General features: G+C 39.8%; 1 protein-coding gene across 3 annotated transcripts in view; it reads left to right on the top strand.

Annotated features, from left to right (window-relative positions):
• Nucleotides 1-11886, top strand: part of LOC105255027 (leucine-rich repeat-containing protein 24) — a 123177-nt gene extending 111291 nt beyond the window's left edge. For all 3 annotated transcript variants that reach the window (XM_025408090.1, XM_025408088.1, XM_025408089.1), the window contains exons 3-4: nt 9059-10297; nt 10387-11886. In XM_025408090.1, the coding sequence (XP_025263875.1) occupies nt 9309-10297; nt 10387-11629 (2232 nt within the window). In that variant the 5' untranslated portion in view covers nt 9059-9308 and the 3' untranslated portion in view covers nt 11630-11886. The remainder of the gene's footprint in view (nt 1-9058; nt 10298-10386) is intronic.
• Nucleotides 11887-12330: the final 444 nt, after the last annotated feature.

The raw sequence follows: 12330 nt of genomic DNA, 5'->3' as shown, positions 1-12330 counted from the left end.
TGTTGTATTGTTTCCTCCGTCAATTACTTTCTCGGCAACAATCTAAATTTCCGAAAAACGAATACAAGAAACAATATACTCGATTTTCCTACGTTAGGTTTTTTTTTAAAATCATCAAATATTTTAACAGTATATTCTTTGTCCAACTTTTTTTTCAGCAAAAATCTAGTAGTTTTGATTGAGATATCCTATATATTTCATATTCTGAACATGGGAAAATGAGTTAATTATACTAACACAATTTTATAGTATCCGTATTGTATTGTTTCTTCCGTCAATTATTTTAAATTACAAGGAATAATATATTCGATTTTCCGTACATTCTCTTCTTTTCTAAACTATCAAAAATCAAATATTCTTTTAACAGTAGATCCTCTGTCTGACTTTCTTCTCAGCAAAAATATCAAGACGTCCATAATTTCTGAATTATAAACGATTAAAAAAGAAGAATTTTTCGCAAAATTAAATCAAACTTTAGAATAAAAAAATTAACAAATTGTCTCTTTCAATTAATTTCAGATGGAATTATGTTTCAGTAAAATTTTGCGATTTAGCTATGAAAATGTACAATGAAAAAATTGAAAACTTGAGAGAAAATGACCTCCACCGACATTTTCACTGAGGAAGAATCGAGTCAAAAAATTGGCTGGAGAATCAGCCATTAAAAGGACATTCGATGGTTTTGGAGCATCCCATATATTTCCGAGAACGCGGGAAATGAATATAGTTACCGAATCGATATCCCGTATAAAAAGAGAGCGAAAGAAAGAGCTAGAGGAAGAGAAGAGGAAGAAAAAAGAAAGAGAGGAAGAAAGAGAGAGACACATTTCATCATTCCGTGATCCGTGCTCGGCGCTCATAATACGACCGCTCACGGGTCAGATTAAATTGCATCTTCGTCGGCTAACGGGCGCATTAAATCTCGTAAGCCCCGTCATAATGGCGGATGGATTCCGCGGCGCAGTTACGTCCGCACGAATTTTCCGCGACATCCGCCGTCGACTTAACGTCGCGCGACGTCAAGATATCGGCGTCGATGCCGCTGTTTGGCGATTCAGCTCGCGAAAGAGAGACCAACGACGCACATAATGGGGAAATGCGTCGACCTTCCTCTTCTCCCTCCTCCTCCCGCTTGCTCGATTCCGAACCCCCGGGAGTCGCGCGAGGGCGAAGGGCAAGTTCGATGATGATTTGGTAATTTCATGGCTCGACGGAGCGTGTCGCGTTAAAAGCGATCGCCGCCGGATGTCACGCGTCCGCTTTTAGATCACTCAATAAGGTTACGAGAAGGCGACTGCAGATTCTGATCTCGATGGAGACCGTGGAGGGATGATTTATGAACGTTTCGAGATAAAATCAGTTTTTTCGCTTATTCGCGAAAAGGCGCTCGTCCGAATCGAGTTGCGTATGAGATTTATAAATCTCCGTTTGTGTAAAGAAAATGCACTTTGTTTAAATTTTTCATATTTGAGGAGACTTTTTTTTTTAATGTAAAATTAAAATCGATAAGAATTTATTTCACTTTTACTTCGCAAAAATTTCCTCGCCGTTACTTGTATCCACAAACACGTTTCCTCCAACGCGCGTTTATCGATTCTTCGTCGTATCGAAGAAGGTGGAATATTTATTAGCAATTCAATGACGATTAATGACTTGAACTTTGACTTTAATTTACGTGAAATATCGCCTCACGACAACGATCGCGTGAGCCTCGAGTACCGGTAAATAACAGTAAAATTAGCGCCGCGCTATTATCACTATTAGTCGAAGTTATTAGCGTAATTACGGGCGCAACGTAATGCCTATTTGTAGGGTGCATCCGAACACAAATCGCTGACGCTATGCGGCTAACGAACGGCATTTTCGCTACAATTAACTGATAATTCACATTGGCGATAGTTTGAGGTCTTGTTCAATTTTCGAGCATTCTGTGTCCTGTCTGATAATCCCTAATATCAATAGCGAGACACGCTATATATATACATATATATATATATATATATATATATATATATATATATTCCTGCAAACTTTGCATTCTTTAGTGTCGTTTCGATGATAAATTTTATTTCCGGTTAACCTTTTATTTACTCATCGCCCTCAAATTCAATTAAAATAAAGCCAAACGGGAGAAGAATTTTCTTAACCGTAATTTTTGAGAAACTCCGATCTCCTACCGTTTTTATAAACGATGAAATCTTGAGTTCGCAATCGAATGTTATCGCCGTTCTAGTCAGTTTAATTTTCTACGGTTTCTATGATTGCGAGAAAATACACGGCTTTTCACCCTTGGAAATCAGCTTGTATTACGTGATTTATTGCACGGGAATCCGTCGCTCGGTTCGAATTTACAGATGTTATCTGTAATTTTGTAATTTTCAGCGCATTTTGTGTGTATGATGTTGAAGATAACGCTTCAAATTTTGAAACTGCATTTAAACCAAGTCGATTCGAAAAAAGCTTAATTAAAAAATTTTTAATTTTTACAAAATTGAGAAAATCGATGTTCTTTTAAATTTGTACAAAATTGAGAAAATCCAAGATCTTAATAAGCTGTAAACTATCGTCAGTTGGCAACCGAATGTGATCATCGTGTTCTAGTCGAATTTATTTTCTACTACTTGCGATTTTGAGAAAATATATAGCTTTTTCCCTTTCGGAGATTATAATACGTGATTTATTATCGGATATCTGTCGCCCAATTTGCATTTACAGATGTTATCTCTACTTGTAATTTTCAACATTTTTTGGTAATGCTTCAAATTTTGAAACTGCATTTAAACCAAGTCGATTCGATAAAGCCTAATTAAAGAATTTTAAATTTTTACAAAATTTTAGAAAGTCGATGTTCTTTTAAATTTGTACAAAATTGAGAAAATCCAAGATCTTAATAAGCTGTAAACTATCGTCAGTTGGTAACCGAATGTTATCATCGTGTTCTAGTCGAATTTATTTTCTACTACTTGCGATTTTGAGAAAATATGTAGCTTTTTCCCTCTCGGAGATTATAATACGTGATTTATTATCGGATATCTGTCGCTCAATTTGCATTTACAGATGTTATCTGTACTTGTAATTTTCAACATTTTTTGATAATAATGCTTCAAATTTTGAAACTGCATTTAAACCAAGTCGATTCGAAGGAAGCCGAAATTTTTAAATTTTTACAAAATTGAGAAATTCCCTCTAAAAGATCTTTAATAAATGATCTTTTCATAAACGATAAACTATCGTTGGCAATCGAATGTTATCATCGCGTTCTAGTCGAGTTGATTTTCTACGGCTTGCGATTTCGAGAAAATACATAGCTTTTTCACTCTCAGAGATCAGCCTGTATATTACGTGATTTATTACACGGGTATCCGTCGCTCGGTTCGCGTTTACGGACATTATCGGCGACTTGTCGTCGACGAGGCATTCGGTCCTTTATTTCCCAGCTTCGCGGAAGGAAGAAAAATAGACGTTGCCCCTCGCGGCGCCCCGGGGATCGTTACTTTCCAGATCTCTCTCGGCAAAAGACGGAGGAAGAGGGTCGAGCGGGTTTGCGCGGCGCATCGATTACGGTATTCGGTAATTTTGTGCTCCGCCGGAGCGAGCTGAAAAAAATATCACCGCGCGTTATTTCGACACCGTCGATTCCCATGGAGGGCTGTTCGACCGGAAATGAAAATCGAAGATACGATTGTTCCCCCGAATTGAGTCCGAAATCTGATTTGATACGGGCGTAAATCCGTTCGTCATACGCCAAAATGGAACAAGTTGTTATAGGCAAAACAAAAAATAATATATATGATAAGTGTAATCTATTTAATGACGTAATAGAAAGTATCTGTTTTTACGACGAGGAAAAAAATACTACGACCTCTTATCTACGATATCCTGTCGCAATACGAGGCTTAGGGCTGTCTGAAATTTCGGTGAAATTCTCTACCCTGAAAATTTGTTTACTCGCGAGAGCATGCTTGTCAAAGGCGTGGGAGATGCTTCCGTGAGAAGGGTCGTTACAAAATGAAGGGTGGTAAGGATCAAATTCGCTGTTCGATTTGCGATCGATCGATCGCAACGCCCGGTAATTCTACACTCTTCGTTGGAGCACGGCTTACATTAACAAAAAAGAAAGAGGAAAAAAATTGGCTTTCGGTATGCGAGCATCTCCCATGTCATCCCCTATCGACGTTATACATACATCGGGGATTAGAAGAAAAAAAAATAAAAACGCCCAATTTTTGGTCTTTTGCTTTTTTCATCATTTAATTTGAATAATAAGAATAATTAAAGAAGTTTTGTACCTATTTTCAAAATATTGAGAATTTAATGAAAATTGTATAGAATGTCCTTACATATGTTTAGAATCTTCAGTACAATTTTTAAATCGATTCACTAAAGCGTTCACGAATTATAAGGATTTTTATTTGCACCGAATTAACATGAATTATAGATAACCACGTCGATTCAAATGATAAAAACACATGGAAATAATATTCAGAATTTATTTAAAATTTGCAAAAGTTTAAATACAGAGGAAATATTTGGTCAAATAATATTATACAAGTATTAACTGGTTAAAAAGATATTAAATATAATTCAATCAAGTTTGTCATGTATCTATTACAAGGCGAAATTCTCTGCCAAAAGTTAATCATTTCGATTAATAAAATTCGGAATATTTCAGTAAAAACGCAATAAATATTAAAAAATACATCTCTGTAGCTAAGATCAAATTGTAATATTCCACACAATTTCTCATACTCAAAATACACCAAAAGTGGATTCATCAATATTGATTTTCAGCTACTTTTTGCTGGGATTGTACATATAAAACATCCTTAAATAATATATTTATACAATTAGGGAAAATGTGTGATTTTCTTTTTTTCTCTACGTCACATACAAATATACGATTATTATTATTCTATCTAGACTATTGTTATATTTATACAAGTTAAGGATGAAATTTCTTTCGACTTTGATATACTCGAAGAATCGATTAAATCGTATTTGAATGACAGAGAACCATTTCTCGCTGTTTCGATCCTTTGCGACTTGCCAAGGGAATAACTGCGAATCAAAGTTAATTGAATTAGTTGGTGCTTTCTCGCAACGAAAGAAAGTCCTTCCCTTTATGACATTTCCGCGATTTAAAGGAAAGATAATAAAATTGCTCGCGTAATAATAAATACAGTTTGTAGATAAAACACATTTTACGAAACACACTCTGTATACTTTACATAAAATTCTATTTGTATGCGTCTGACTGCATTCTACAGTCTTCGAGCATTTTCCACTTTTAATTTTCCAGAAATTTTGTGTCGCAAATATCTCTCTCTTTTCAGGAAACATTCGCAAGAGAATGGAAGTAAAACTCGCGAAGCACTCCACGCGTTTTGTGCATTCTACCGTAATTCTTCCTTATATTTTTGATCAAGTATCTAGCAATTGTATCGAGGAATTTACCTAACAGTTAACTTCCACGTTCGCGAGATCAGCAAAGAGGGGCTTCTCGATACTCGCCCACTCGATCTCGAGTCTTTGTAAGTCGCGCTGTAAGTCGAAAATGAAGATACCAGAGGCTGCCGCTTGCTTTTACCTTCGTCTGAAGAGGCAGGAATAAGAGGCCGTAGAGTCTCGGAACACGCTCGAGGAGTCGGAAGAGTCTCGGGTCCCGAGGAACTTTAAGGAACAATTGCGCACTACACACCGCAATTCTTTCAGTCGTTGTATATTCGCTCGCGTTGTATATTCGCAACACTCAATACCGCCAAGTTTATTATTAGATTAGGTCTTACAAGAGTTCCTACTACGTTCTCTCTCTTCGCCGGTATTTATGAAATGAAAACAGCGCGACTTGGAATTGCTCTCTGTAACTCGGTACAAAGTAAAAGTACAATCGAGGCAACTGCTAATTTTTATCCTTTTCTTCCATTGTTATCTTTACTCTATTAATCATATCATCGGCTAAATGGCTCTAACACGCCTCGTAAACAAGTGATTGGCCGTCTCTGGAAATGTACAAAACCCATCCGATCGGAAGCCCGTGTTCTCTCGGTCGATGAAAAGATTGGCGGAAATTCTCGTTCTTGAGGCTTTGTGCCGCGTCTCGTAAGTCGAGGACGAAGATGCCGTTCCAACCGTAGAAAGAGGGACCTCAATCCCGTTCGAATCCGATTCGAATAACCTTTCAGCAACGTTTCTCTTTCTCATCTCTTCCTCCCCGTCCCTTTGTTCGCGCGCCGTCCTCTTGTTTCCCGGTAATTAAACGCGGGGATCGATGTTAATTAAATTATCCCTATGTGTTTGACGCGTCATGTGACAGTTCCCCGACAACGAGAGATACGCCACGTCATATATAATCGATATAGTTGCCCGATCATTCGTTAGTCGCACACCGTCACGTCTAATCGTGCAACTATGTACTACATATATTGACGCAAAATTATTACAAAGTGTACATTTCCACTTCACCGTTATTTGGTTACAACATCGTAGAATTTTTCCGGGATTTTTGCGAGAGATTTCGAATTGATCCATTAAGGAAAAATTGTAAAAGTGGCGGGATAACAAGATGATCTGTCGATAATCGTTTCCACTTGATCGCGCGCATTAATAATACAGAAGAGAATTCAAAATATCTCGGGATTTCAAGCATTTTTTAACTTTATACGACATTTCGACTGTCCCACCCAAATGTATTATTCCTTTGCTGATAACAGTCATAACAGTTAAAATGACGATTCGCCATTTCGAATGGATGCTCTCAGCGCCGTTTAGCTCTTCCAGCCTCTTTCGCCTCGCTTTCATTCCGTTACCGGGAAGTATTTCTTCCCATTTCGCCTCCGTCGGGAGTGAAATTTCTTTCTCCAAATGGCGGGAACAATTAACGAAATAGCGCTCGAATCGGCACGACCACTAAATTTAATCGCGACATTATCGTTACGATTTTAACGTGACCATTGAAGACGTCACTCACTCCGTTTTTTAAGGATCTCTTGAAAGGGCTTACTTAATCCTACTATTTTCTGGGACGAACGGATCATCTACTTACATATATCGTTGATGTAAAACGGAGAAGAATCGCAGGATGTCTGAGAAAGCGAGTGAATCAAATATTAAATTCTTTCATCCGCGAAGAAAAACTGTTGAAAAGTCCCTTCGTCCTACGACTCGTCCGTTTCTCTCTTTTTTTTTTTTCATTTTTCAGTTCTCATTTCCATTTCGAGCGGCGGGAGAAGAAGCGCATTTCAACGTTTCGCATTCGATATTTACTGCTTGGCCGCGAGACGCAATTTTACAAGAACTCTCCTTTAAAGGCGCTCCTTTAAGGGCGCTTTTTTAAGAGCGCTCCTTCGCGCGCGCAAAGCGAATGCCGGCGGTTTACCAGCGAGCTATTCGGATATTTCCATTTCTCTTTCTCTCCTTCCTCTCTCCTTCCCCAAACTCGACAATTCACATCCTCGATGAAAATGTTGCCGACTAAACGAGCTCGCGATTCCGAGGGCGAGCGCGAAGAAGTGGAAGAAACGAACGAACGAACCTTCTAGTGTCGCTGTCGTTTTTTCCTACCTTTTCGCGTTTTTTTCCTGCGCGATTCTTGCCGCACCAGATTTCTCATTTACGTGAAGTTTACGCAGTATCAGGTATACCAAGGAGAAAAAACTCGACGATAATTTGCAAGCACGTTGAAAGGAACGTGACGCGATAAAATGTATATCTAATCGTAATATTGATTTATAAACTTACGATTAATATGTAGGATAATTTTCTAGATTGCAGAAAATTATTATATAGTATCCCCATAATTAGTTTATATAACGTATATATTTTCTACGTTTTATTCAGAATTCGATTTTTAATAATAAATAATTAATAGTATTGCAGTTAAAGCAAAACTAGAATAAATAAAAATAATTGGTTGTAAAACACGATATTACATGAATCGTCGAATGATTTATCAAGATCATTGGTTTAATTTATATAACGTATATATTTTTATTCGGAATTCGATTTAATAATAAATAATTAAAAGTATTGCAGTGAAAGTAAAATTAGAATAAATAAAAATAATTGGTTGTGATACACACGATATTGCATGAATCGTCGAATGATTTGTCAAGATCATTGATTTAGTTTATATAACGTACATATTTTTATTCAGAATTCGATATTTAATAATAAATAATTAAAAGCATTGCAGTTGAAGCAAAACTAGAATAAATAAAAATAATTGCTTGTGATACACATGATATTACATGAATCATCGAATGGTTTGTCAAGATCATATCCGCATCGTTTGCGTTTTCTATCGAAACATTGCAGTAGCGATTTTAAAGATGCGGGAAAAAATTGCACGCGCGGTTACGACGGGGAGGTCAGTCGATATTGGATTCGAAACGTCCGAGATCGGCAATATCCTTCAGGCCTTTGCATTCCTCGATGGTGAAAGGCCTCTGTGCCCGGATAAAGCCACGAAGAAGCGAAAGGTTTTTGCATGCGACGCCGCGCAAGCTCGCTCGATATTCCGATATCCTGATATCGGGAGTGTTTCTCCTCACGACGTCCTCGCCTCCTCCTGGGATACACATCCTCTCTTCATGGAATTTATTATCCGCCCTCAACCTGCGCTCTCGCCACATCGAGAACTCCCCGGAGATCACCTTACCGGGGATTCGGCAGTTTCCACGATGGCTATGTTTTATCGTGGGACTCTAGACAGAGGGAAAATCCTGATCCAGCTAGGAAGTCTAATAGTTCTTTCGCTTGCGGGGAAACCCACGAGAGACTAGATTCCGTAATCGGTTGTCATCGGTCATAGTGGAATTGATAAAAAAAACTTACGCGAATAGAAATGCGCATTTTTCGAAACAACGCGTTGCGAGTCATTAAGAATGAGATTGTTTGAGATTTATTGCTCTTGTGAATTAATTTTTGTTGAATTTATTGCATAAATTTCAGTGAACATTTCATAAATTATTTCCATTTCTTTTTGCGTTTTGTCTAATCGTTTATTACGTCATAATTCAAAATTAAGTAATTCATTAGTTTATTTATCTTATTGTTGCAGATTTGCCTTTCGATATTATCTGCAAGCTGATGTATCTTGGCGACGGTGGATTCAGCTCCGCATCGGCTCGATCGAAGTACCGCAGTCTCCCTTCAACGACGGTGAAGGGTCAGTGCGCGTGACTAGTGGGTTAGCGAAAAATGCGATAGAAACGAAGGAGTACGTAAGATCGTGCTGTAAGAAGAAGAAGAAGAAGAGGTACAAGAAGAAGGGAAACGAGAGGGAGTTTATCGCCGAATGAAAGAGCATCATGTACTCAATCGTACCAGCTTGGTGGCGGTGGGCTACCCTTTTCGGGACGATGTTGCTGTTGTTGCTATCTTGGGGCGCGGGTGCAGCAGAGGGCTGCCCGAGTATGTGTGCATGCAAGTGGAAAGGCGGGAAAGAGTGGGTAGAGTGCGCGAATCGTAGTCTCAAGGGATTACCGCAGGGTGCCCGCGAGGAAACACAAGTGCTCGACCTTTCTGACAATCAGTTGGTCAAGCTACCGGCGGAATGTTTCTTGGTACTCGGCTTAATTAACCTCCAACGGCTCTATTTGGGTAGATCTCACATTGTCGAGATTGCCTCTCAGGCGTTTGTTGGACTGGTCGGCCTGGTAGAATTGGATCTGTCCGAAAATAAAATCAAAGAGGTGCCCACGGATACGTTCGCATCTTGTACAAGTCTAATGAGACTTACGTTAAGCGGAAATCCGATTAAAGAGATTCGCCAAGATGCGTTTCGTCGTCTGATGCACCTGACTTATCTGGAAATTAGCAAATGTGAAATAAAAGTCATCGAGCAAGGCGCTTTTGAAGGTCTTCAGTCACTAGAGTGGCTTCGTCTGGACGGCAATCGACTTGTTTACGTGCCTGATCGCACATTGCCGCTAGGGGGAAATCTCAGGGGACTGACTCTTCATAACAATCCGTGGCAATGCAACTGCAAGTTGAGAATAATGCAGGCTTGGCTTAAGGAATCAGCTCCGGTAGCTCCGCAGGAATCTGAACCAGTCTGCGAGTCTCCGGAGAGACTGCACGGTAGACAAATCAAGAGCCTCAAGATCAACGAACTGGCTTGTCTGCCTCGCATCGATCTTCAAAATCGTTTAGAGATTTATGAAGGCGGGAATGTTAGTCTGACATGCAATGTTCACGCGATACCTACTGCCAAAGTCATCTGGTTGTTTAACGGAGAACCATGCGAATTGCAGAATGAGAATGATTCTGTAACCAATGGGATTTCCGCGTTTCCAAGGTAAGTGACTTTTATATTTTGGATCTTTAATTCGAATCTCTGTTTATATCTATCCCGTCTCGAATCGTATTCTCTCAAATTGATTGCAGATATATTTATCGACAACGAGGCGGGACCAACATGAGCAGCACGTTGTTTCTTTACTCGGTCGAATCGTTCGATGAAGGTACTTATAGTTGCATTGCGGAGAACAGTGCAGGTTCTACGGTGGCGAACCTCTCTCTCTTCGTGCTCTTTCGTGAAAAATCCACCGTGGAGCCGCCCTTCGACAATCCTGGTTCCGGCTACGTGGCTGCGATAGCGGCGGGCGCCCTAGTAGGCACTCTCTTGGCATTGGGATGTCTGATAGGTAGTGTAATATATTGCGCAAAGAAACGACGTCGCGACCGGAAACGCAACTCAAAGGCCCTGGTGACTCAAAGCAAATCAGTGTTGCCGATCACAAAAGATACCACTAGCGGCTCTTGTCGAAAAGGTAACGGCAGTCTGATCGGCTTAGAGCATCAGCAGATGGTGTCATATACCGAACGTGAAATCAACCGAGCAGCTACTTTGGAGCATCGGGAACACTCTAGGAACGCGTATCCGATGGCAAGTCCGGTCGCTAAGTACCTGACCGAGCCAGATTTGATTAATGAGGTGCCTGAAAGCACCGAAGTGGGTTATGGTCAACTATACGGACGGCATCACCAGCGAGTCGGTGCCGATCGACAAATCTTGGAATACGACTCGGGCTATCCGCTGCAGCCCGATCTACGACCGCCGCCAGTTTTACCGCAGATGAGTTACCTAGATCAGGACGGCTATCCGCTGAACTTTGGTCTGCCTAAGATCTCTTTCAGCACCGCTAGCACTTTGCCTAGGCTTCGGCAACGAATGACGGAGCCTGGCTCGGCGGCTGCGCCAGCGGCCAGGTATTCGCGCGAGGCAGAATTTCTCGCGAGGTCACCGGGATATGACCCTGTTTTACCACGAACCGATGCCAGGTACACCGCAGAGGGCTATCCCTTTCCGGTGCATCAACAGCAACAACCATTGTTGCAATCAACAATGCAGCCGCCGTCTCTACCGATTCAGCCGGTCGAGCAACCAATTCAGCAACAGCTACCCATTCAATCGCCAGTTTCACCAGTCTTCCCGGAAGTACCCTTTATACCGTCACCTCCGGCGGCTTACAGGGGTGAAACCACCCCTTTATCGCCGAGATCCCTTCTCGGAAAGACTGCTCGCGAGGCCGCGGCTGCCGCTGCCGCGAGGGCGGAGGAGCTGCAACCACCAAATCATCCGGAAAGCCCTGACGAGGGTTACGTGGGAGACGCTATGGACGTTTGAAAAATTGCCAATGACGATAAGGGAAATAATCGTCAGTTCTGAAAAGCGTGGAAGATACGTTTCTGGTCTATCGTTGAATAAGATTGACGTTCACTTTTTGTAATTCTATCCAACCTTCGTTTTCTATGAATCTATACTGAAGAAAAAAATTGACTGGATCGATTTCTCTGCAAAAAGTCTACTGCCGTTTAACTTACTCGAAAATGAAAAGATAGAAAAAGATAGTATTTTGTACGATTATGTATTTTCTTATTCAAAGAAATAATCATTTATTGACTGATTCTTGCCAAGAAAAATTTCTACTTTGGAATAATAAATTAATTTTAACGATTAATGATTACGCACAAATATATTTGATTATTTTTTCTTTCTTTCTATCTTGATCATTTTACTTATAAGGAAATTAATTTGAGAACAAAACTATTAATTTTTATTAATTTGCAAATTAATAAAATAAATTGACATAGAATTTCACAAATTTTCATATATATCGATGAAACATTCATTACGGTTTAAGAAAGAAGATATCTCTTCTCAATCTTTTTGCTCAACATATTGATTCAACAGCCAGAATAACGAAATACTTTTCATATTTCATAAACTTTTACAATCTCCTTCCACGCAAGTCAAACGTCAAGCATGAAGATTTTAACGAAGCTACGAACAATACGAATTACCGACATCAAGGAGGAAATCTGTCC

Source organism: Camponotus floridanus, unplaced genomic scaffold (assembly GCF_003227725.1).
Source record: "Camponotus floridanus strain SB8 unplaced genomic scaffold, Cflo_v7.5 scaffold2, whole genome shotgun sequence".
NCBI classification, from domain to species: domain Eukaryota; kingdom Metazoa; phylum Arthropoda; class Insecta; order Hymenoptera; family Formicidae; genus Camponotus; species Camponotus floridanus.
The sequence above is the reverse complement of the archived record's forward strand: the minus strand, read 5'-3'. Positions and strand labels throughout refer to the sequence as shown.